Below are 26,328 nucleotides of genomic sequence, written 5' to 3'. Positions count from 1 at the left end.
ATCAAGCGTCGCGCCCCATGGAACGCCTGTATATTGATTATGTAGGACCCTTCCCCCAGTCAAAGGGTAATGCTAACAAGTTCATCTTTGTGTGTGTAGATGGTTTTACCAGATTTTCCTGGTTATTTCCGACTAAGCTGGCTACCGCTCAGTCTACCATTTCTTGCCTAAATTCTATTTTTGCTTCTTTTGGTCCGTGCCAATATATTGTATCTGATAATGCTAAGGCGTTCACATCAAATCTTTTTCGTAAATTCTGTTTTGACTTGTCCATCTCTCATGTAACTACTTCTGCTTATTACCCTCAACCATCTCTGGCTGAACGGGTTAACCGTAATCTCAGGTCCGCACTTATTGCCTATCATCACGAAGATCATTCCAGGTGGGACACGTCCCTGCATTGGATAGCTTTTGCTTTGAATTCGGCGGTTCATGAATCTCACAAGTTTACTCCTGCTTCTTTGATGTTTAAGTTCGTTCCCAACACACCGCTCTCGAACCTCTGGTCTCTGAGTGACATTCTACCCGAGACAATAGATCCGGATAATATTAAAGATCTTTGGAAGAAGGCTAAAGCCAATCTTAAAGTGTCTCATGAAAAGGTTAGGGAAAGGTATGATCGTGGACGGAGAACCACCCCTTTGAAGGTAGGTGACCAGGTAATGGTCAAAAATTTTGTTCCCGCGGGCAAGCTTGCCCCCAGATTTCATGGGCCTTGTATCATTCTCGATTTCCTTACGCCGGTTACCTTATTGTTAAGTAATCCAGCCACCGAGAGGATATTTAGAGTTCACTTGTCGCAGGTGAAACCGGTATAATTTCTGTGCTAACTTGCCTCATATTATCTTGAAAGAAATATGAAGGTTATATTTTTTTTGAGTTTTCATTTTTTTTGGCATTCTGCCCCTTTTATAGTATTTTGTTTTATATATAAGCATTTTTGTGAAACCTGCCCCGACCCGTTAAACTGCCATCCTGTCCTTACCACGGCCATTACCACGCTCCCGTCTCCTGCTATACACACTGTGGCTTGATTATATTAAATGCCATGGATATCTACACGCCGCTGGCCCCTCAACCTCTCCACAAAGCCTGTGCCCTCAAAAAAGATGATGGTCCAACAAATTCTGCCGCCTAGCTTTAATGTTTCAGTGCCCCCACAGCCGCGCGGCGCCGTGCCGCGATTGGGTTTGAGGACGGGCCCCCTCAACCCCAGCGAGGACGACATGTGCACGGCGAGCCGGAGCTCTCCTCCCGGCCAAGGCTGATGTGCGGCGCACGACCTGCTACTTGCCCACAGCCTGTATATGTTCACCGCGGGCGCGGCGTACTTCAACACCACTGCTCCCCTCATAGTGCGGGCGAGCGGTATCTCAGGGTACTTGAGGGGCCCGGGCGGCCACCTCTGAACGCAAGCAGTGGCGGCTGGTCTGGCCGTTAAAATCATCAACGTGTGAAGCACATATCCAGCTATAAGGACATTTCAGTTCAACTTTAATACCCTTTCTTGGGAATTCAACAGCAATATTTGGTGGATATTGCAAAAAATTTTCTTCACTTTTAAGTATTAAAAGTTTATCTTCAGAATTCAACTACTACCAACATAAAGACTTTACTTCACCTGCAACAACAAAATTTTGAAACTGAATCAAACCAAATTAAGAAAATCTTATAAATGCTTCTGCAATCAATCTTCATATTCACATCATAACTTGGACCTTGTTTCAAACTGACTTCATGTGTCACCCCTGGAGGAACTTTTGGGGGGGGAGGTCTGTACCGGGCGGTACACCTCCACGCCGCTAATTTAAAATGTGCGCCAGTTAAAACTCCTCTGCTGGAGGAAGTCTGAACTTTATTGACGGTATTAATTTTCAAGTTCCTCAGAAGATGTCACTACTTGGAAATTTTGGAGTTTGTGAACTGTGTCATTTTCGACGTATTTTGTTTCTCTGGTAGTAAGAAGTGTGAACTTTCTCTTCCAGAGGACACTACTGAAGATCAACAATAGTGCACCCTAGTGCGGAGTGAAAGAACTGTTTTTTTTGGAGAAATTTTTATTTCAAAAGTTTGTTTTTTGTTAAATTTCTTTCTGTTATTGTTTAAGTTGGCTGTATACCCCTCTCTTTCCCCTTGTTTTGTATGTATCCAATCCCGAATTTCTTCAATTTATTTCTGACCAATCCGAGGTATCTTCCCCCAACTTGAATATGTTGTTGTATCCTACCCAATAAAGAATTTGCGGGAGGGTGTTTTCATTCCCCTAACGCCTCGAACCTTCCGCGAGAGGATATAAACTGCTGATTTTAGGGAATCCGGGCCACTTCTGTTCCATCTTTCTGTGTGCAAAGTACATAGCAGGGGGCGGGAAGCGTCTCTTTCTTCACCAGCAGTTCAACACCAGGTAATGGCCTCTTAATAACTTCTTTTCTTGCTAGGTCAGCAGTTTAACTCTCAGGGCGGGTTCGAAGCGTTCCACCATGTAACCTTTTCATAAAATGTAACTACTCTTTTCATCTATTCTCTTTTAAAGCTACATATTGGGATAGAGAGTGCTAACCCTCTCGAGCTCCCACTCATATTGTTTTGAGGTGAACTTATTTTTCTCAACCTATTCTTCGTTAACGTAAAACAAATTGTTCTCTTCTTAAGTCACCTCTTTAGTATGGGATTAGCCCTTGTATTAACGGCCTAGTGCCAAGTAGGTCTTAATCAAAGTGTATTAGGAGTGCAAGTTCGCCTCCTCTCAAATTGTTATTTTAGAGGTCATGTAATCAACCTTCTTTTCATTTAATAGACCTCAGTAGGTTGGGTACTTTACCCCTGTGTATATGTCCTTAGAGGACAGCTTGAAGGTGGAGTTTGGTGTGGCCTGGGATTGGCTTAAACTTTGAGAGCAGATTGCTCTTTTGGAAATTGACTTTTGTATGCCTCGAGGAGGCTTTTCTGTGTAAAGAGGAGCTAGTGCTCCAGGGCATGATTGGGGTCTTCTGCACCTTTTGTTGAATTTTGTATACCGTAGGGTTGGGCTTCTAGCTCAAGAATCGTGTGTTTGGCTCTTGGAGCCCAAATTCTGTAATTGTACATTTCAAATTGTGTTTTGGCTACTAAGTACCTGTTCTATTTGTTATTACTTAATCGTGAAAAGAAAATATAACCTTGTTAAATTTTAAATTAATTTTACTTTAGTAGCTTGAGACCTTTTCACCACCCCGCACCTTCTTTCACCTCTAACTACCACAGAAAACTCCGTAACAAAAATCATAAAAACCAACCTATTAGAATATAAAAAGGTAAGCATACCCGAAATAGAAGAGTTTATGGTTATCCTTGAATTCGTACTTAGAACTATTTTATGTTTAACGGTAAGATTTATCGGCAGGATGGCTTCCCCATGGGCGCTCCAGCCTCGGGCTTACTAGCAAACATTTATTTGGATTACTTGGAACATTCCTACATTATAGACCATATTAAAGGACTTGATTTATGGGTACGCTACGTTGATGATACGTACGCCATAATTGACAAGGATCATAATGACAGTTCTAGCATTTTACACATGTTGAACACCTTAGACCCCAATATACAGTTTACGGTTGAAGAAGAAGAAAATGGTTCGATTAATTTTTTAGACGTGACCATAACTAAAAAAGACAATCAATTTCACTTTGGTATTTATAGAAAACCTACATTCACCCCAACAACCATTCATAGTAACTCCCTACAGCCCGATTCACACACAAAATCAGCGTACCACAGTTTTATCAACAGAGCTTTTGAAATCCCGTTAAACAACAAAGAGAGAAATAAAGAATTAGCCTTCATTCGACAGCAGGCCCTTATTAATGGTTTTAATTTAAAACCCATTAACGGACTAATTGCCAAACGCAAGCATAAACTACAAACAAATTTAACAAAACATTCAGAGCAAACAAAAAGTACGTAAGGTTCACCTTTAACAATCCCAACATTTATGCAATTACGAATTTATTCAAGAAGCATGACATTAAAATAGCGTTCTCAACGAATAACAATACAAGGCATAAATTTTTCAACCACAATATGGTCAATTGAAATAGCGACGAGCGGTTCCAGGATTCAGGTGTTTATAAACTGACATGCAATCAGTGCAAGGCCACATACACAGGGCAATCTGGACGTAACTTCACAACACGTCAATGCGGAGAAACATAAAAGATTCTCTGCAGTGGGAGTACACATGAGTGAAACAGGCCATAGATTCACAGACATTAAACAAGACCTAGTAATTCTCAATAGGCTAAACAAGAGAAGGTTAATGAACAGTCTAGAAAATATTCATATACTTCTAGACAAGTCATTTAATAAGGACACGAATTTGAATGAAGTAAACGAACAGAAAAACCCCTCATTTGAATGCATATTGAGATATACTGAGTTATTACGAAGGAAGCAAACACGCCCAGCGCACACTTCAAGCAATCACAAGGCCGACACGTCACAAGCAGAAACCTCCTCCCCGCCCGATATAGCAAATGACGATGCGTCCGCATTTCCCCTCCCTCCTAACCAGGCTAACTCACGAACTACAGCACACAGTTACAATACAAGGCTGAAGGCAGCCGGATTAAACCCACTCCCGTAGCACGGGAAGTTAAACTAACACGCAAGACAAGGGTAAGTTCATACTTTCCAACACTTGAAGACTTATTATCCGTTACATTTTTCAAACTCCAACTAATAGCCGCATTTTTCCTGCCGGTTACAGGTCGTGATACAGATGATCCAACTTTTTTCAATTCAAACTACAAATAGCAAACTTCATATTCGAAACAAGCCACACCTCTCCACCCAACAGGAGATAAAAGACGTGAAAACACCGGATGCATTGTTAAGGAAACTTTTTACCAATAGCTCAACAGGAATACTTCACATAGTGCATACAAGTTCTTCAGTAATCAACGAAATTATGGAAAATTCACAAGACTTATAGTGAACTATATTTTAGTCCATCAGTGTTTTTTTTTTTAACATTAAGATTTTTAATAATAAGTCATAGTTTAACTAACAATCACCTTCAATGCATTCCCCCCCTCTACCCCACCCCCCCCCAACATCCATTCACACACGCACTACTAATACTTGTTTTTAAGGTTTTAAGATAATTGTGAGACTGTTCTTAACTAATTTTACTTTTGCCAAATGTAAGCAGCTGATGATGAATGCAATGCATTCGAAACATGTTCTGAACTTTTAATTTAATGTCTATTGAAATAGCCTAAGGCTAAATAAAAGTGAAAGTATTGATCAGGTGGATTCTTGTTCCTTCAATTAATTGGATCATATAGTCGATACGGATATGAAGTGGATAGTATGTAACATCCTGGGAGAACACACAACCTAAATACTTGAAATTATCGACCTGTTCTAGCTTTGTATCACCAATCTGACGTTCAATTATGTTGAATTCCTTACCTACTGACATCAGTTTAGTCTTCGAGAGGCTAATTTTCATACCGTACTCATTGCACCTATTTTCAAGTTCCAAGATATTAGACTGCAGGCTTTCGGCACAATCTGCCATTAAGACCTAGTCGTCAGCATAGACCAGACTGCTTACTACATTTCCACCTAACTGAATCCCACCCTGCTATTTTATACCTTTCAGCAGACGATCCATGTTAACTACGAACAGCAAAGGTGAAATATTACAGCCTTGTCTAACTCCTGTAAGTACCCTGAACCAAGAACTCATTCTAGCATCAATTCTCACCGAAGCCCAATTGTCAACATAAATGCCTTTGATTGACTTTAATAATCTACCTTTAATTCCATAGTCCCCCATTATAGCAAACATCTTTTCCCTTGGTACCCTGTCATATGCTTCCTCTAGATCTTTGAAACAAACACAATTGCCTATTCCTGTCGTAGCATTTTTCAATTACCTGACGCATACTGAAAATCTGATCCTGACAGCCCCTCTGTGGTCTGAAACCACACTGGTTTTCATCCAACACCTCTCAACGACTGATCGCACCCTCCCTTCCAAGATCTTGCCAGTGAATACTTTGCCTAGTATACTAATCAATGAGATACCTCGATAGTTGTTGCACACCTTCCTGCTCCCTTGCTTATTGATAGGTGCAATTACTGCTTTAGCCCAATCTGAAGGTACCTTAACAACACTCCATGCTAATCTTACTACTCTATGAAGCTGTTTCATCCCTGCCTTCCCAGTACACTTCACCATTTCAGGTCTAATTTCATCAATTCCTGCTGCCTTATGACAATGGAGTTTTTTACCATCCTTTCCACTTCCTCAAGCGTAATTTCACCAACATCATTTTACTCCTCCCCATGAGCTTGGCTGTTCGCAACACCACCAGGATGATTTCCTTTTACATTGCGAAGATGTTCAAAATATTCCCTCCACCTCTCCAGTGTTTCCCTGGGATCTATTACGAGTTCACCTGAATTACTCAAAAACACAGTTCATTTCCTTTTTCCCTCCCTTCCTAAGATTCTTTATTACTGTCCAGAAAGGTTTCCCTGCTGCTTGACTTAGCCTTTTCAGGTTATATCCAAAATCTTCCCACGACTTCTTTTTTGGATTCAACAATATTTGTTTTGCTCTGTTTCTTTCATCTACGTTCAAATCCCTGTCTGACTTGGCACTTGTTTGGAGCCATTTCTGATAAGCCTCCTCTTTACGTTTACAAGCTGCTCTCACTTCATCATTCCATAAATATGTCCACCTTTTCCCATCTTTACATACAGTTGTTCTTAGGCATTCCCTTGCTGTTTCTACTACAGCATCCCTGTATGCCACCCATTCACTTTCTATATCCTGAACCTGCTTACTGTCTGTTCGAAACTTCTCACCAATCATATCCATGTACTTCTGTCTAATTTTCTCGCCCTGGAGATTTTCTACCCTTATTCATTAGCAGACAGATTTCACTTTCCCTACCCTAGGCCTAAGAGATACTTCGTTCACTACAGATCAGATAGTGGTCTGTATCATCGAAAAATCCCCGGAAAACTCGTACATTTCCAACAGATTTCCTGAATTTGAAGTCGGTTAAGATATAGTCAATTATGGATCTGGTACCCCTAGCCTCCCATGTGTAGCGGTGAATAGCCTTATGCTTGAAGAATGTGTTCGTAACTGCTAAACCCATACTAGCACAGAAGTCCAGCAAATGCTTCCCATTCCCATTAGCTTCCATATCTTCCCCACATTTACCAATCACCCTTTCGTATCCTTCAGTTCTATTCCCAACTCTCACATTGAAATTGGCCATTAGCACTATTCTATCCTTGCTGTTGACCCTGACCACGATATCACTCAATGCTTCATAAAATTTGTCAACTTCATCCTCATCTGCACCCTCACAATTCTAGTCCTAATTCTTACAACTGACAAATCTACCCACATCATTCGCTCGTTTACGTGCCTAACAGAAACTATGTTACGTGCAATGGTATTCCTGATAAAGATCCCTACCCCAGACTCTGCCCTTCCCTTTCTAACACCCGTCAAATACACTTTATAATCTCCTATCTCTTCCTCCTTATCTCCCCTTACCCAAATATCACTTACTCCTAGCACATCCAGATGCATCCTCTTTGCTGACTCAGCCAGTTCTATATTCTTTCTTCGATAAGCCCCATTAATATTGATAGCTCCCCATCGAATTCCATTTCGTTTGCCAAGTTGTTTCCAAGGAGACCCTCGCCTGTCAAATGGGAGTGGGACTCCGTTACTCCCATAGGGCCGAGGGTTGCTTAAAATGTTTTGAGCTCGGTAAATTCATGAAGCAGGATGCTACCCTACTTGCACGTAGTCCAAGTGAGGATCTCTCCTCTAACGGGTTATGGACCACCGGTGAATTGTATAGTCCTAGCCACCTGAGCACAAGGAGGGCCATGACTCAGAATATGTCCGAGATGCCCACTCTCATTCCATAGCAACTGGTATCCCGACTCTCAGGACCACTTACTAGGCCACTCAATAGCTGATTATCTTATCAAATAATTCTGAATCTGTGTCAGCGCTACCCTTTCCCGGTCTGTACACTCGCTCCAAATACATATATATATATATATCTATAGAAATCAATTTAGATAACAATTTCACTTTTATAGGCCTGTGACCATGCACTTTACCTATCCCTTCCGCATCATCTATATCAACTTCGCTGAAATTAATTTTCATTTTGTTCTGGATGAGCTCCATCACTTTGTAAATTGTACTTACTTTGTCCTCTCTCTTTTCCTCCGGCACCCCATATATATATATATATATATATATAAGCATTTCTTTCTTCGATCTTGACTACAGGCTTCTACTTCTATCTTCAACTTCGACACTTCCTCTTCCAAATTTCTTATATCCTCTCTGAGTGGCACAATTTCCCTCTCGTTTCCCACTTTGGTTGTTGTTTCGTCCATTTTTTCTGGAGCCATTTCTTCATATTTCAATGAGACTAGTTCACGCTACACCTTTTGGAATGAAAAGGATGCAGGAGAACCACGCATCTATGGTGTCAGATTTACAGTGAAAATAAAAATTATGATAGAAAAATGGCTCATTCCTATTGCAGACAATCGTAGACTTACGACTCTCTTAATTTTTCTTGCTGGAGATAGTTTTGTCACACATGCCTCTGCCTATGTTCTCAATTTAAATGATGATGAAGACCCCAAGAATCAGTTCTACCACCAACCGAATAGTGTTATCGCCCAGAAAGCTACTACAGATAAACTTTTCTTGCTTGGTGATTTTAATGCCAAGTTGGGAAGAGAATCAATTATGGGGGAATGTCATGGATACTCCAAGTGTCTGAAATTGCAATGGAAATGAACTACCACTGCTTCGTATCAGGTTTTTCATCACCAATATGCAATTCTGCCTACCTAAACATTTTAAAACCATGCTCCGAACACTGGCATCTCATTGGCTATATCATTACTAGACACTGGATTTATATGTTGTATAAATGACCAATATAATAATGAAACTATGCTGCAAACTGGGGTGAAATATGCATTTGAGTATGCACTTATTTTCATGGTATTAAAAACACGTATCAAATGCAAATGTAACATTCCTTTACTAAACTCATGCAATTCACACACAAACCAATACATAAAATCATGACCAGGAATAAATGACTGACTAAAAAAAAAACACCACTATTTCCAGTTGCGGCTGTTCTAGTACTAACGAAGTGCATAGTTCGTAATCGATCAGTGTTCACTGTTAAAACGCTTCACGCTTTACGTTTTCCATAATGTCCAGCGAATCACCAAGACGCAACCCATCTGTGTCTAGCTTCTTGATTGATTCTGCTATGATATGGAAGCGTGTCTTCATAAGTGCCAGTTCCCTTTAAACCGTTTCATTGCCGAAAGTGTTCATGGCATTAATTACATTACATATTCTTAAAGACTGCTTATAAAACATGTTAGAACATGCATAATAGAAGTTGAAAACATGCAAAATATACCTGAAATTTGAAATGTATGCACTAATCACATATATATGTGAATGTGCACATATATGCACTATTAAACGTAATAATTCGTCAAATTTCACTTTAAATTGCACTTTCTTAGGTCTATATATCAGCAAACAGAATATGCATTTGCATTCAAATCCGATGTCTAGTCATTACTCAGCAATGTGACAGGAAAGATGTTTTGATTTTAAGGACTGCACAAAATGTAGATGCCTGCTGGACAGACTTCTAGATAGACTAAGGATTTTTCATATTTCGTAAATAACGAACTTACTTCTCGAAACCTTCCAGAAGGAAATTTAACAGCATCAAACTTCAGAATACAGCTGTGAGTATTGTTGAAGATCCACCTCCCATGGAGAAAAAAAGTATGCTTTCAAGAGCTCAAACAAAAATGCCAGACTGAACAAAGTGATATCAAAAACAACTAGCAACAAGAGGTCCAGGAACCCCAAAGTCTGTCATAAGTTGAGACAACAATTTACGCTCCCCTCATTTGTTGGACATATGTATTTGAGTGTGGGGACTTTATCTACCATTATCACCCATTGTTTGGAATTGCTGTTTATTGGTGCAATCGACAATGTATATATATTTCTGCAAGTTGCCTTGTGATGCTGAGCTACGATCTTCCCGTTTGTTCTATAAGAAAATAGATTGTGCGCGCATGCGCGTAGCTCTTGCTTGATCGGGTGTGTGTGCTCGCTGCTGTTAGTCCTTGAGCCGAGCTTCAACATGGCAGACGTTTCCCATCTCGTGAAGAAGACCATTAAGATGAAAGTACTTGTCATGGGACAAGTTCTTGATCCCGGAATTACCTAGGTGTTAAAAAGGGTATACCCACAGACTGCTGTTTGCTCTGTTAACCATATATTGGTTTATGTGTGTGAATGTAAGTGAACTGAGAATTAGCAGGTCGCCTAGGAACTGCATCTGTAAGCAGTCAACTTTTATATCTGTATTTAGCCGACGATTACGGGATCGACATTTACTATCTCCATTCTGACATCGCTTTGTGTATATTAAATTCTACATTTAACAGAACTTGAAGCCTCATCATGTGAATTGTGTTAGTGAAGTGTGCCACGAATATATTATTTCGTGGGTGGATTACTGCTTGTCATACGGTATCCAATCTTGAAGTGCACACTGACAATGTTTCACGATACCCGGACATATAATAATTCTTCCTTGTAAACGACTATAACCGAGGAAAATTATCTTAAAACCAAGGAATTATTAACTGTTAAAATGAGTATCCAACTGCACTTTATTTAATTTCATTATTGTGGGCATATTTAAGGTGCTTGTATCTTATACATAGAATTAAGCATTTTATCGGCAGATATTAATTCTAGGATAGATTAAGATAATACATTTTGTTCATTTGGTTTCTATGATGTTAAGTTCCTCTAGTTGTCACATAATCTTATATTAGGGTAATTATTTGCAATTAAATTTTGTTCGCCGGCGTAAAGTTCATTGCCAGTTACGCAATTAGTGTATTGTTGTGAACTAGTTACTGCTTCTCTTATCTCACAATCTTGATAGTGGTGCTGGGTGACAGATAGTGACGTCCCTCTTATCTTTTGTCGATTGTTACCTGTTACGTTCTGTTGTGTGCTGACCTAATATGTTAATATTTGACATTCCCCTGCCTCACTGTTATATATATGTGGTCTAACAACCTTATTTTGGTCTGTTCATCCGTTTGGGATTTATTTAGATTTGCGATGTCTCTCCCGAGTACCGGTGTCATGATTTTGGGATTTTAGGGGGAGTACACCTTTAAACTGATTACTCCAGTATTTGGTAAACAAGTATGATTTGGTGAGATTCTGTTTTGACTGCACTGGATGTGTAAGAGGTACATAAGCCTTTAGATTACACATTTCAAGGTTAATATTTAAGAATTATACCTCCTGACATGTTCGCTCTTTTCATTATTATTATTATTATTATTATTATTATTATTATTATTATTTGGGTCGACCCAATTTATTTGCACCTAACTTATTTAATACTTAGTGATCATATTAAATATTATTTACATTATGAAGATACCTGCTTTTAGAGCGTGGTGCATTTGTTTGAGTGTTATTATTATTTTCAGTTTTAATTTAAATTAAATATTTCACCCCTTTTTCAATATGTCTTTTATTTGGTAGTTAGTAGCTTTGACCTGGCAACCTGCCAAACATTAAAGTAAGGTTCTGGCCTTTCTCCCTTCATGTTTTTGCCCTCCACGCTTGGTATTTTGTGCTACTGCCCTTACGGTAAGTATTGTGTTTGTTTACATTTTGTTGTTTGTGCTTTTGGATTGTTTTGTGTACTTCTTGGTAAGGTTGCATAAGTGACAGACCAACAGAACATTTACGCTGGTATAAGGAGCTGTTGGCTCCTCATCAGGTATCTTGGAAGCCACTGAAAATACTACCATCCTTACTGACAGTCAGGACATCTTGAGCTGCTGGAAGGAACAATTCAGGTTACTCTTAAAGACTTCCCCCAACATGTGGCTCAGCATAATCCACAATCTTGGATGGAAGTTCCTCCAAATTTTCAGGAATTCAGTAAGGCTCTTGATAGTCTGAAATCAGGAAGGCACCTGGATCCGACAATAATCCGCTAGAGCTCATTCAACATTCAAAGTGGAGGCTTACCTCTCAAAACCATGCTCTTCTCCCTGATCCTTCTATTATGGGAAAGATGAAAGGCCCCTCTCTGATGACAGGAAGAAGTCCACCATTGCCATTAAATTTAAAAAAAGCAATCAAAGTATGTGTTGCAGTTACTGTGGTATATGCTCTCCGAAACTGGTGAAATTTTTGCTACAATTCTGTTGAATAATCTCCAGACAGTCTCTGAGAAGGTAGTTCTTGAATATCAGTGTGGGTTTTGTCCCTCCAGAGGCACTATTGATATGATCTTCTGTGCAAGACAACTACAGGAGAAGTGCAGAGAAAAAAGAAGCCTCTGCTTTAGTGTTCTATGATCTAGAAAAGGCCTTTGATACAGTGCCCACAGAAGAAATGGGGATTGTTTAAAGGTGGTTTGGCTGTTCTGAACACTTTGTTAGAGTGATCCAAGCACTCCATAATGATTATATTTGGATAGGTACTATACCATGATGAAACATCAGAAGAATTTCCCATCACTAACAGTCTTAAACAAGGCTGTGTACTTGCACCAATATTCTTTGTCCTGCACCTGGCAGCTATGCTGTTTGAAACATCGTACATGAACAATATTTCTCCATTCTTCTCAATCGGAGTTCAAATGCTGCTGAAGACTTTCTCGATGATGGGCTTCTGCATCCCCAACAACTATGGATGGCTCTTCCAACAATACTGATCTTACCTTTTTCAGCAGCTCTGTTGATATCATTCTTCGTGACTATCCATCTATTGCATACCCTTCAGCCTTTTCAGTTAGTCCTTGTGCAACACATTCCTTGAAACAATCCCTCGCACTCTTTTCGTTCAACTTACCTACATAACATCTTCTTGCCTTCCTTTATTCAATTTCTTCAACTTTAGGTGGAATTTGATGACCACCAAGTTAGGTCAGATTCCACATATGCTCGTGGGAAAGTCTAGCAATCAAACACCTCATTTGTGAATCTCTGCCTAATAATGAAGTGTATTTGATACCTTCCAGGGTCTCCAGGTTTTGTCTATGCAACAGCCATCTTTTGTGGTGTTTGAACCAAGTATTAACAAGGAATAAATTATCTCTGCAGAATTCAACCTGCCAACTTCCTCTTTCATTCCTTTGTTCCAATCTGAATTCTCCTACTGTATTACCTTCTCTTCTTTGGCCTACCACTGCATTCCAGTCTCCCATCATAATTAGATTCTTGTCACCTTTCGATTTTTTCATCACCTGCAGAACTAGTAGGCATATAGACCTGCATTATATTGGTGGGCATTGGCTTGGCATCTATCTTGACAACAATAAGCTATTCACCATGCTGGTCTTCGTAGCTTACCTACTGCCCTATTTTCTGATTCATTATTAAACCAATTCCTGCATCCCCCCCCCGGTTTGATTTTTTGCTGATAATTTGGTGGTTGCCTAACAAAAAATTTTGCTCTTCCTGCCAACATATTTAACTTATACCAACTACATCCAACTTTAGTATATCAATTTCCCTTTTCAGATTTTCTAACCTACCACAATGATTCAAACTGCTAACATTTCATGCTCTGACTCGCAGAATGTCGGTATTCATCTTCCTAATGATTGCCCCCTCTCAGGTAGACCCCACCCTGAGATCCGAATGGGGAACATTTTTACCTCCGGAATATTTTACCTGGGAGGAAGCCATCATCAGTACATCATTCATTCAGGCACCCATCTGATATGGTTGTGCATACGGTTCGGCCATCTGCTTCATTGGGACGTACCCAAGCCACCCCACCATAGCAATTCAAAAGTTTTGTCAGAGTTTATCATTTCTACAGTAAGGTAATTTTTTCTCATGGTTTTCACCACTTCCATCTTTTGAACTGTCAGTTTTATCTTAGCCATAAGAATATGTATCTCAATTTTTCCTGTTGATTTGTGATTCTCCTTTGTTGGGATTACTGCATGGTTTTCAAATTTACAAGTCATTAAAGGCTCTCCTCAACTGCATAATATGACAGTGTCTGCCATTATTGTTCCCAAGTGAGGAGGAGCGAGTCTGTTTCACCCCACCCGCTAGCCATGCTAATTTCCCACTGCGTGAATGTTGGTTCAGGAAGGACAGGGCAACAGTAGAGCACCGGTCCCCTCTGCTAATGTCATCTGGAGTCCTCGGGTGGATTGGGGGCCAAGTGTTTTGCGCATATCCAGCTTCCAGACAATTCTGTGACCTCCAGGCCTGATTATTTAAGACATGCAGGTAGCCAGCTGGAATAGTGCTGTTGAGCGAGTGCTGCTGTGCGCTGCTGTGGAACACCGGGTGGAGTACTGTGTGCAAGAGTACTGCTGTGGAGTTCACAGTGTTCAGTCAGAGTAGAGGGTCAGTGAGGAGTACAGTGCAGTCAGTGCCGTGAACTGAGTGTTCGCCCATGGAACCAAGTATATTGTTCCCCTCTGTCTGTCGACGAGGAGTTCAGTCTCTCAGGCCAGATACTGTGAAGTGAACATTGTGTCCCTGGTGCAGCTTGGGAGACTATGACAAGGGATTGGAGAGAGGGAAAAACACCTGTTGTGAGTATATGGAAAGTAAATGGAATTTAATGCTACCCGGTGTGTATTTATATCCTACCCAGTGCCATTTAACAGTATGTTGGGCTAGTTCTGTTGCTTCCCCTCTTAAAACAGCTTTTTATTACAAGTGCTGTTATCGTCAAGATTACACCATCCTTTATCTTCATAAATCTTGCTTGATGATGATGCTTGTTGTTTTAAGGGGCCGAACATCGAAGGTCATCGGCCCCTTCATAAATCTAGTGTTAATTTAATTCTAAGCTTTATCATGACCTCTTTTTGACTGAAGTTATGTATAGGCTTAGAGGCATCTTTCACCTTACACAATATAGAATGCAGAAATATGAAGTCTTTTTCTACACGCAAAAAGGATTTTAAAGAAAATATTACAAATGCGCAAACAAATGAAAAACACATTTTGCCTAACTATACTGCTACTTTCATTATGCAATAGTTATTTATTTATTTATTTATTTATTTATTTATTTATTTATTGAATGATGAACATAACAGGCTTTTGCCCACTTATGATATTCACAATATACAATTAATAATTACAATACTACACAATAACTGAATACAAACAAATAAAATACAAATTGAAGAATACAATGAACTATCCAATTTAGATTTGAGGATTCCAAACAAGAGATAGTTGGTAATACAATTAAAAATATACAGTTACTATAATGAATCATTTTTACAGTATTGCAGAATACAAAGTAACACATTTAGCTAAGATGTTAAATTATATGAAGAGTCTTAGAACAGACAGAATATGAAATAAACGACACAGTATGCAAAATAATATTTTGTGAAGAAAAAGTACAGAGGGTCCAGAAAAATGTAGACACACTGATAGTCAATATTGATGGAACAAAATGACATACCGTTACAATTCTTGCATGCGGTGAAGATTATTTTATGTCAATACAGAACCAAAATGAAATTTTTAATATGTAATTATTTTGTGTTCAAAGTGACCCCCATTAGCTACCAAACAACGTCGATGCCGCTGAACTGCTGACTGAACTACAGTTGTCAGTGTTGCCGGTGTGATAGCAGCACAGGACGCCTCAATTTCTCGTAGCTCATTCAGTGCAGCTGGCTTCTGGCGATAAACTTCGTTTTTCAAGGACCCCCATAGGTAGAAGTCAAGAGGTGTAAGGTCTGGAGACCGTGGTGGGTACTCAACCGTTCTCCTTCGACCTATCCATCATCCAGATACATTTTCATACAAGTAGGCTCTGACATCTCTGTGGCAGTGAGGCAGAGCGCCATCTTGTTGAAGGTAAAATCTTTCATTTCCAAACACCTTTCAGATGGCAGGTAAAATCGATGTTTGCAGCCTTTGAAGATACATCTCACCAGTTATGGTACTTTCAAAGGAGAATGAGCCAATCAAACCACGCAATGATAGACCACACCACACATTAACACCGAGTAGAATAACATGTTAGTGCACTTGAACGTGAGGATTTTCAGGAGCCCAGCACACATAGTTGTGGCGGTTTACAGTACCGTTCAGTTTGAATTGCGCCTTGTCAGACCAGATAACCATCCCTGCGAACCGTTCATCCTTGCGAAGCATGCCTTCAAACCACTCGCAGTACTCCATCCTTTGATTCAGGTCATTCTCGTTAATAGCGAGCAGCGATCTTGGAATGTACACTTTGCAACCTTCAGAATTCGTCATAGGGTTGATCGGTTTACCCCGCTTTCACGTGCACCCTGATTACAGATTTTTGAGGTGACCTAGTAAAATGTTGTAGCACAGCAGTGCTGGAAGCTGGACTTGTTGATGTTTTTGGTCAGCCAGACTTTTTCTTATGCACATCCTGAACAGTACTGTCGGCTTAAAATTTATCCTGAATACAATAAATTGTTGTACATGTTGGTGGCTGAGTTCCATACACATTACGCCATTGATGTTGTACCTCCATCATGTTTTCGTACTTCCAGTACCACTTCAATACGGCCTTGCGTTGCTCAAACGACAATCTTACTTTATTCACTGCTGCACTGTCATCTGCTGGAAAACGTGCGCCAAGTTTGTTGTGCCATTCATGTGACCATCATCTGTTAAGAAAACAAGGACTACACTACCATCCAAGAATTGCAACGATGTGTCATTTTTTCCAGAGATATTAACTATCAAAGAGTGTCTACATTTTTCTGGACGCCTCTGTATTTAATTTACAGGTCATTTCACAACTGTGGATTCAAATAGAAGAAGGGAAATTTAACAGTAGAATGTAGAGATAAGAAATAAAGAACAACTAAAAGAATGAAATCAGACATGTACAGAAAACTGAGATAATATTCAACTGTATTTGTTTTATAGGAAAGTATCATATGCCAATTCAAAGTTGACTTGATTCATAGAAAAGACATCCACACTATATGTATTTAATTTATTATATAGTTTCAGAATTTTATTAGAAGAAGAATTCTTATGGGTTTCTGTGTGGCACTTCTTAACGTAAAATAAATTCTTGAATCTGCCAGACTTTTGAAGAATGTAAAATGGTATACTTCCAAGTAATACTTTGCGATTCATTTTTCTATTCAATATTTTATACAAAACAACAACATCCATTTTTTACGTCTTTGTTCCAAAGTTTTAACACCAAAGTGCGATAACACTGTGGAGTAGGACAGAAATCTCTGGTACTCGTACATATACTTTAGCCCAAGTACTTTTCAAGTATATATACTTAAAAACTGCTTTTGTACTCTATCAATTAATTTGATGTACTTGGTGTCTGAAAGACTCCAGATAATAGAACCATATTCTAGTTTAGGTCTAAGGAGTTCTATAAGGCAAATAATATCGCACGTTGATAATTTAACAAATTTCAAAATATGAAGCCCAAATTCCTATGGACTTGATTAACTACATATTCAATATGACTGAAATTCCAGATCAATACTGAACTGAATACCAAAATCCATCTTTGTTATACTTCACTCAAGACAGAACCACTGATGCAATAAGTATATCCGATGTGCTGGCGACATGTTGTAAAAGACATTTTTAACAATTTTCACTGAATGGTAATTTATTTTCTTTAATCCCCAATGATATAGCATTTGGATCATTTTGTGAATTCTTACAGTAATCAGTGATTTTAAATGAAAAAAATACTTTCAGATGATTGGCATAGAGTAATACTTCAGGGTTAGACACAACATCTACAACCAACATCATTAATATAAATTAGAAACAGTAAAGGTCTTAGATTTGATCCCTGAGGTACACCTCAATTGGCTATACAATTTTGAGATGAGTATCCTTTATAATATACATATCGTTTCCTGTTGACTAGGTAAGATCTTATCAATGAGTAAAAGCCCTGAGAGAAATTCCAGGAATGAATTTTCTTCAAAAGTATATCACGATCTACTTTGTCAAAAGTTTTTTGAAAGTTTGTAAATACATCGACTTGGCCTTCCTCATCCAAACTTTCTGAAACATACTCTGAGAATTGGATTCATTTTGTGGTGGTAAAACGCATTGGCATGAAAACCATGTTGACGAATAGAAATAACAGGTTTTACATGATTCATTATACATTTAAAAAGAATACTTTCAAAGAGCTTCGCACGAGTTGACAATATAGTTACTGATTTATAAATACCGATTAATCCGTCAGTGGTCGCTGCATGAGCAAAACGCTCACGGTCATTGAAAATCATCTGCTCTTTTATACAGCATGAAGTTTCGAACTTGAGCCCTGATGAACCTTTGCACAGCAGTTTTGAGAGAAGGATGGATGCACTGAAACACACATCTGTCACCTTGAGAAGGGACAGGGAGGGAGGAATTATCAGCGACTGTCAACAGTGAGCATTTTGCTTCACGCGCGACTAGTCATGTTGGCGCTAATTTCTGTGTGTGTTGTAGTTTCGCTATTGTTGTAGGTTGTTTCATAGTTGAAACAATTCTTTGCAACTTATTGTATTAATGTGTTGTGTAATTAGTGCATGACGATGGCTTCAAGTCGTGCCATTTTAGGTTAGTTTGATGAAATTCCTAGTGATTAACTCGAGGGCGAAAACAGTGACTCGGTCTGTGAAAGTGGACACAGTGTAATGTAACGTGCCCTTTCGAATCAACGAAAATCTACAAGAAATTTGTTTTCTACCTGCTCGTCTGCCTCATTCTCCGCCATCATCACGTTCCCGCTGTTACTGAGCTGGCTGTGCTTCCAGCTATTAATTCGCCACATCACCTATGACGACATTGAACTTTCTTGATGCTTGCTTGCTATTACATGTGCTATTCGAGGACATTCCTCCGGTCCTCCTATAAATGGGCCGAATGTTGCCCTGACAAATCAGTCCAGCTTCAATTGTGGTTTGGTGTGGAGGGACTCCACCTGACGTCCGTGTTTTATACACGTACTCTTATGTTTTCCGTCCAACTAGAAAAATTCATCATGTCTGAGGACTGGGTGAGCTAACGAACTTATGTTCATATAACTATCCAATACTGGGACTTTGAAATCCCTATCGCCCTTCAGGCTCCTACAAAAACTTTCAATTTTTCTCTTATGGTGATTCGTGGTTGCTTTCTCAGTGTGAGAACTTAATCTTAAATTATACAAAAATTAACTTTGTCGAATACCACTTCACGACAAGATGTGGACAAAAAGTTACATACTATTCAAATTCACCTAATTTAAAACTGTGCATTGTGTACTTGTACTTTCTTATTAATTTATGATGCAGTTATACTCTTATGCAGGATTCAGGGCCGAATTCATAGTCAGCACTTATATATAAGTGGAACCCTTAAGTAATAAGGGATCACTTATAGTAAGTATTCACTTATATGAGTTTACATTTCATAGACAACACTTATAGAGCACACTCATTGATACAGTAAGTATCACTGGAGATGTGGCAATGCTGTATATTATGCCCATGCTTCCTGGATCGTGTAGTTCTGGGATGATCTCTTGTGTTTTGTTTATCGAAGGACATCCCGTGTACGCGCGCGAAATTTTTGAGCTTAAAAGATCGTCTATATTGGATTTGATTATCAGAATGGATAATAAAACAGCGAGTCGAGACGGCAGCTGCAAGAACTTGTATCGAAGTACAGTACATGCACATAATACAGAACAAGTAGACCGACACAGTTTCTCATCAGAATATGAATGACGTGAGAAAAACTTGTTGTGGACAATGCAAACTACGAAAATGTCCAGAGTCTAATTTTCTTCTTAATATACTGTAATATGTTTACAGTTATCCAGGCACTCGAACCTATACAAATATTCATCCAAATTTAGAATATCTAGCCCTACAACGCTTTTAATGATTTGACAAATATATCTGTAGCCGTTACGTTGTAATTAGCCTAATTACTTCCCCAATGAAATGTAATTAGTATGTTTTGATGTGAGATGCCATAACTTCAGAAACTTCTGATATATACGGGCAAACGATTGGTTGACTAACCTGATATACTTAGCACAAATCAACCGTAAAATAAATGGTAGTGCAACACATTCATTTTTCTTATAACTCAGTATAGTTCTTTACTATTCCATAGGCCTACAGTCTTGGTAACTTATCAACTTGTAACACATTTCCAGTTAATTAAGCGAAATACCGGTCATGATGATAGCGATGATAATAATATCAATAATATTAATAATAACCTGAAATTAAGAGGTGGCATAAAATCTCAAAACAATATCTTCATTAATGGAGAGATAGTGAGTCCTCTAGAGGTTATGTTCACTCTCTCAATCAAAGGAACAAGAATATTCATAACTCTCACTTTACGAAAACTAAACCACCTTTAAATTGTTGGTCATATTACATTTCGACAGGATTTTCCATCTCTACTGTGTGCACGGAAAGTATTCTGTGAATGAAATGCAACATATACAGCAAAATCATCCTCCATCTTGCTGCAACATAAGTGAGTCACTTAAGTGTGAATGGGAGGTCCACTTATTGCTATAAGTGGGACACTTAAGTAGGTAATATGAAATGAAACCTTGCTTATAAGGGGCACTTATGTATAAGTGCTGTCTATGAATTCCGCCCTCAACCTCCCTTTTCGACGCCTCTCCCCTTCCTTTCCTTTCCTTTCCTGTCGGCTTTACAAGGATAGATCTCTCTCTCATTCTATGTTTTCACTTGAATATTTTAAAAAATATTATGCACTCTAGTCACGGATTAATGTTTTCAAAGAGTTGTGAACTTTTTTTCTCAGATCAAAATATACGTGTTGTAACACCTTTTGTTAGAATTCGCCTATTCTTCTGGTATTTTCTTCATCTGAAGATTTTTCTCAAACTGTTTATTATCTTGTACCTACCACGGAATCCTCTAGCTTCCCAGCACTGCTTCTATGCTCTGCTGTTGTTATTATTGAATTCCTTTAATATACTTGAAAGCAAATTGCTTTTTACATTAATAGTAAAATTATTTCACTGATTTGATCGGTTTGCCAGCCTTTGTGTCACGCTGCATTCCACATTAAAGAAAAAAAAAACCCACACACACAGAGGTAGGTTATAGAACATAATACAGATACAAAACAGACCGAAACAGAAGAACGTGCTGATGGAACCGTACCTGGACAGCAATCTGTAACAGGTAAACAACATATGTTGGAGGTAAACGAGAATTTCATGTTTAGTGACAATGTTTATACAAAGAAAGATAAGGTGACAAAGTGGGGCAGACACTCGCCTAGAAGAAATCCACGCTCGCATACTTGTGCTGCAAATATAGTGATTCATCCTCCTTGTGTAAAGGACATTGCGAAAGACGCACAAACTATTTTAGAAAGCTGGGTATTGTTTTTACCAGATACAGTTATAACCATTTGAGATTTATTCCTATTTGTAATTTTATTTGTAATTTTTAGAATTCTTTATAGCCATTTGAGATTTATTCTTATGTTCATTTAATGTGTTATTACATTTACGCTTGAAATCGGTTGGTATTTATTATGTAAACACGTCATACCATACCGTGAGCATTTTGTTCAACGTACGACCACTTACGTTACTTTCATCCTAGCAACCACTGGCGGGTTAAGCTTAGACCACCAGTTTTGGGAATAGGAGTAATTTTTTTATATTTCCAAGCATCAGGAAAAATCAAAGGCCTAACAATCATATAGAACAATATTGCCAATGGGTCTGAGCTTTGCATTCTTTGAAAATAAACGGAGGAATACCATCTGGTCCTGACGATTTCGCAGGCTTGAGTTCCGTTACTGCTTTCTTTATCTCCTAGACAGTTATTCTCCTCAAGTAAAGCAAATCCAACTGAGCTGTACCTTTGAACAGAATGGATTGTATGATGCAGTATTTTCTGAGTACACTTTAGAAAAATATTCTGCATAATAATTCCCAATATTTTCATTACTACTGAAATACCTTACCATCTAATTTCATCAATGTATTTTCATCCAATTTTCAAAAAATCTTTTATAAAATTTCAGAATAAATTTACGTTTGTTGGTAGTAGTAAATCGATACTTTCAATGTACCGTTAGAATGCAATAATAATTTCCATCTCACTATTTGCTCTTAATTCTTTACACATACACAAATTAGAATTATTTTTTCCTTTCATTTTTCCTAATTTTTTCTTTAAACTTTAGTTTATGTATCAAATCCTTAGTGAAACAGACTGGATACCTCCGTTTATAGTACGGTACTTAGTTTTTGGAATGCATTTACTAAAAATTGAATACAACTTATCACAAAATACATCCACGGCTAGATTTACATCATCACAATTCAGAATATCATTCCAGTCTTCTCCCTTAAGCAGAACATAAAGGTGTCATAATCGGCTTGTTTAAAATTAAATCTATTTTTACATCTGTGACTTTCACTTGTTTTATTTTCTGCATATTTGATAGACAGGGAACAGGTATCTCTGATTCTTCGCTCAGATCAACTGTATCTATATTTGAAAACACAAGGTCAAGGGTTCTTTCATTTTTGATAGTACATAATTAATTGATTTTAAATTAAACAAGTGTAAATACTTAAAGACTTCTTTTAACTTTATTGCTATCTTGATCCATATCATAGTTGCTGCCTGTTATTTCAGGTACAGTAGATTAAAATCACCCATTATAATAATGTTCAATGTAAATATACCATTCATCTGAATTACGCTTTCAAGGAAGAAACTATAGTCTGTCAGGTCTGAATCTGGTGGAAAATAAGGTACCTTACATTGTTACTAAGAAATGAAATGCATACTGAATCAGCATTTCCTTCCACTAGGTTTATTCTTTCAGTGATATTATTCTTTACACCAATCAACACCCCTCCACCTTTGCTCTTACTAGTGAGTTATATATTACTGCTCTGACAATATACATGATACACATCATCAAACACTTCTGAATTATAAATCAAATTATGGAGCCATGTTTCATTTAATGTAATCGGACCATAAGAATCCTAGCCCCACTGATAACCTTTAATCAAAATGACCATTTGATAATTTTATAATGTTTGGTCAGGAATATCATATTAGGGTAATATTATTGTCGTAGTTAAGCAGATATAAGGTAAGAATCCTCTAGATAGCAAATACATATACTATATATACAGGGTTTTTCAGGAGGAGCAGTAAATATTTTGGAAGGCAGTAGTATAGACTATTTCAAGTATAAAAAGGGCACTCACTCTCTCTTAAATGCTAGCTGATAGCTATGTGACCAAAAATGTGCAGTTATTTGCTCGGTAAGGTTGGTCTTGTGTGTACCATACAAATAACTGTAAATTTACACACGTTGCAAATTGGACACATGCTTATATGACACGTTTTGCTCAAAACCGTTCATACTATTGCCTCTTAACATATTTACAATTCATCCTGAAACACCCTATATATATGTACATAATAAATATAAATGATGGTTATGTAGAGGAGCTTCACTTCAGTCATTTTTAATAAATGCAACCATCAGAAGATAACACCCAACTCTTCAACCGTATAAATTTAATGGATACGTTAACATTGATGGCTACTCCTCAACTGAGATTGGCGACAGGAAGGACATCCAGCCATGGAAACAAAAAAACAAAAACATAACATATAATTTCATTTCGCCTCACCCTCGACCTCATATCAGGAAACAGGACTAAGGGTAGACACACATAACATACTATAACATGGTTTTTGTTCAAGTAATGGTACCTTCAGAAATTTGACAAATAATGTGGATAAAGGCAACTAATGAATAATAGAAGTCAGCAGAGCAGAACATGTAACAATAGGAGCAAATCAATAAAATTCACAGCTTGTTTCCAGTCATTTGACCGGGTCAGGAATGGAATGAATGAATGAATGAATGAATGAATGAAGCCTCCACCTAGCGGCAAGGATAGGAATTGTGCCAGCTGCCGAAGCCTGTCACACTCCTCGGGGGCAATGATTAATGAATGGTAGATGAAATGAAATGGATATTGGAGAGTGGTGCTGGAATGAAACATGACAGGGAAAACCGGAGTACCCGGAGAAAAACCTGTCCAGACCTCTGCTTTGCCAAGCACAAATCTCACATAGAGTGACCGGGATTTGAACCACGGAACCCAGAGGCGAGAGGCCGCCTGAGCCACAGAGGCTTCAGGTATCAATACATCTTGTTAAATTCCAGGGAAGGGGTTTGTGTACATGATTCTGTAGTTTTGGTAACAGTACTGTACCAGGAAGGCATAGGCCCTGGCACATATAAATTATAAACTTTATTTTCTAGCATACAATTCAGTTCCGCTGCATGAACAGCTGTGTGAGAGAATGTTCTCGTACCTACTGCACGACACGAGGGAGAAAGCGAGTCAAGCAAGGTCAAGTGACGTCACCGCCGCCTGAAGCTTACTTCCCCTACCGAAGTTTCTCGATTATATTTTTATGAACTTTTTAACGTCTGGACCGATTAACACGAGACCAACGCCGAATTATAGCTAATGTTCTGGAAGTAAAACCCTGCAAATTTGAAGTAAATCCGTCCAGTGGTTTCCGAGATATGACAATTTAAATTTTGGGAGAAATACTTGCCCCTCATCACCTGATTCCAAGCGCTGCTCACCAGACGTGTATATACAGGCCACTGGGCCAAGGCCATAGTCAGTGCAGTCCTGTGTACAGAGTCATGTGTGCACAGTGTGTGTAGAAAGTATGCTCTGTCGCGATTTGTGAGGACATAATAGTGGCCGTACTCAAATGCTGTTGTAATAGTAAAAGGACGTAGTACCGTACGTGAAGTTTCCGCCGCGCGACGACTGTAAGATTCTAGAAGTTTTTCAAGGTGAATTAGCGTGATATAATACTTGCAAATTTATTATAAAGGTGAAGCTATAATAGGAAGTAACAATTGAAGTATCTAATATTTCACTGACTAAAATACAACACCGTGAACAAGTAGTAAATCCACATAATTCTAAAACTGTGCTAATATCATAAATCATTGCGTGTGGTAAACTGAAATCGTAATTTAAAACCACTTCTAAGACATATTTCCCTTACAGTGAACTGTGTGAGACTGTATTTACTCAACATTCGTCCCATAACAGGGTAAAAATGAACTATTTTCACTGTGCACTGTCTCGATCTTTCGATCACTACGGTGAGAAATCCAGTGAACATTAAGGACATTTTTCAATAATATTAAGTAGTACGGACTAGTGTGGTGTGAATACAACCATAAATACCAATATAAATGGTCCGTCATTGGACATTATAAATTTTCCAGCTAACTCATTCCTGGTTGCCAGCGTTTCGCCCCCGTGTGCTAGGCTGGGCTCATCAGTTGGTACCTAGCACACCTACCAAGACGCTGGCTAGTGCATACCGTGGAGGCCACTGCGTAGGCTAACTGTAGCCACCGGCAGTACCAATGCACTACGAGACACTTTGTCCCACTACAAAAAATTGATGCCTGCTTGGCCATCAGATGATATAGATGTTGATTCCCATAGGGAATCAGAAATATTTGTTAGCCTACGCAGTGGCCTCCACGGTATGCACTAGCCAGCGTCTTGGTAGGTGTGCTAGGTACCAACTGATGAGCCCAGCCTAGCACACGGGGGCGAAACGCTGGCAACCAGGAATGAGTTAGCTGGAAAATTTATAATGTCCAATAACGGACCATTTATATTGGTATTATAAATTTACTCATTCGGAACAAATATTTCTGATTCCCTATGGGAATCAACATCTATATCATACAACCATAAAACCGCCTTAATCTGTTAATAATATCTGTTCAGAGACTGTGATAGAAACTGTGATAGATCTCGTTTTTAAGTGCTTATGAACTGTGTATAGAAAAACTGTTTTCTACAGCATGGACTGTGAATGTTAATTCAACGCCGTTAAATCAATATAAAAATAGAACTGTGCAATACGACGGTGTGTAATATTGATATCCACAATATTTGTGAATTCAATAGTGCCAATTGAACTCTCCGTGTTCCAACATTACTTTCAAGAACAACGGAAATCTTTGCAAAAGTGCTACGAGATCCTGCTACATTAAACGTCGCTTCCAACGAGGGATTTACATGGTTTCTTCAGTTATGGTACCCATCGAGGGACGTCGACGAGGGAGATTGACGTGTTATCT

At 38.6% G+C, this 26,328-nt stretch overlaps 1 protein-coding gene across 4 annotated transcripts in view; it reads right to left on the bottom strand.

Moving 5' to 3' along the window:
* The window catches only part of sud1 (Prolyl 3-hydroxylase sud1), a 377,821-nt gene that overhangs the window by 143,958 nt on the left and 207,535 nt on the right, over positions 1-26,328 (bottom strand). For 3 of the 4 annotated variants that reach the window (XM_067141856.2, XM_067141858.2, XM_067141855.2), the window contains exon 7: positions 21,303-21,314. The exons of the other annotated variant lie outside the window; for it this stretch is intronic. In XM_067141856.2, the coding sequence (XP_066997957.2) occupies positions 21,303-21,314 (12 nt within the window). The remainder of the gene's footprint in view (positions 1-21,302; positions 21,315-26,328) is intronic. 4 annotated transcript variants of the gene reach the window in all.

This window comes from Anabrus simplex, chromosome 2, assembly GCF_040414725.1.
Source record: "Anabrus simplex isolate iqAnaSimp1 chromosome 2, ASM4041472v1, whole genome shotgun sequence".
Lineage (NCBI taxonomy): Eukaryota > Metazoa > Arthropoda > Insecta > Orthoptera > Tettigoniidae > Anabrus > Anabrus simplex.
Note: the sequence above shows the minus strand (reverse complement) of the source record. Positions and strands in the feature narration are given on the sequence as shown.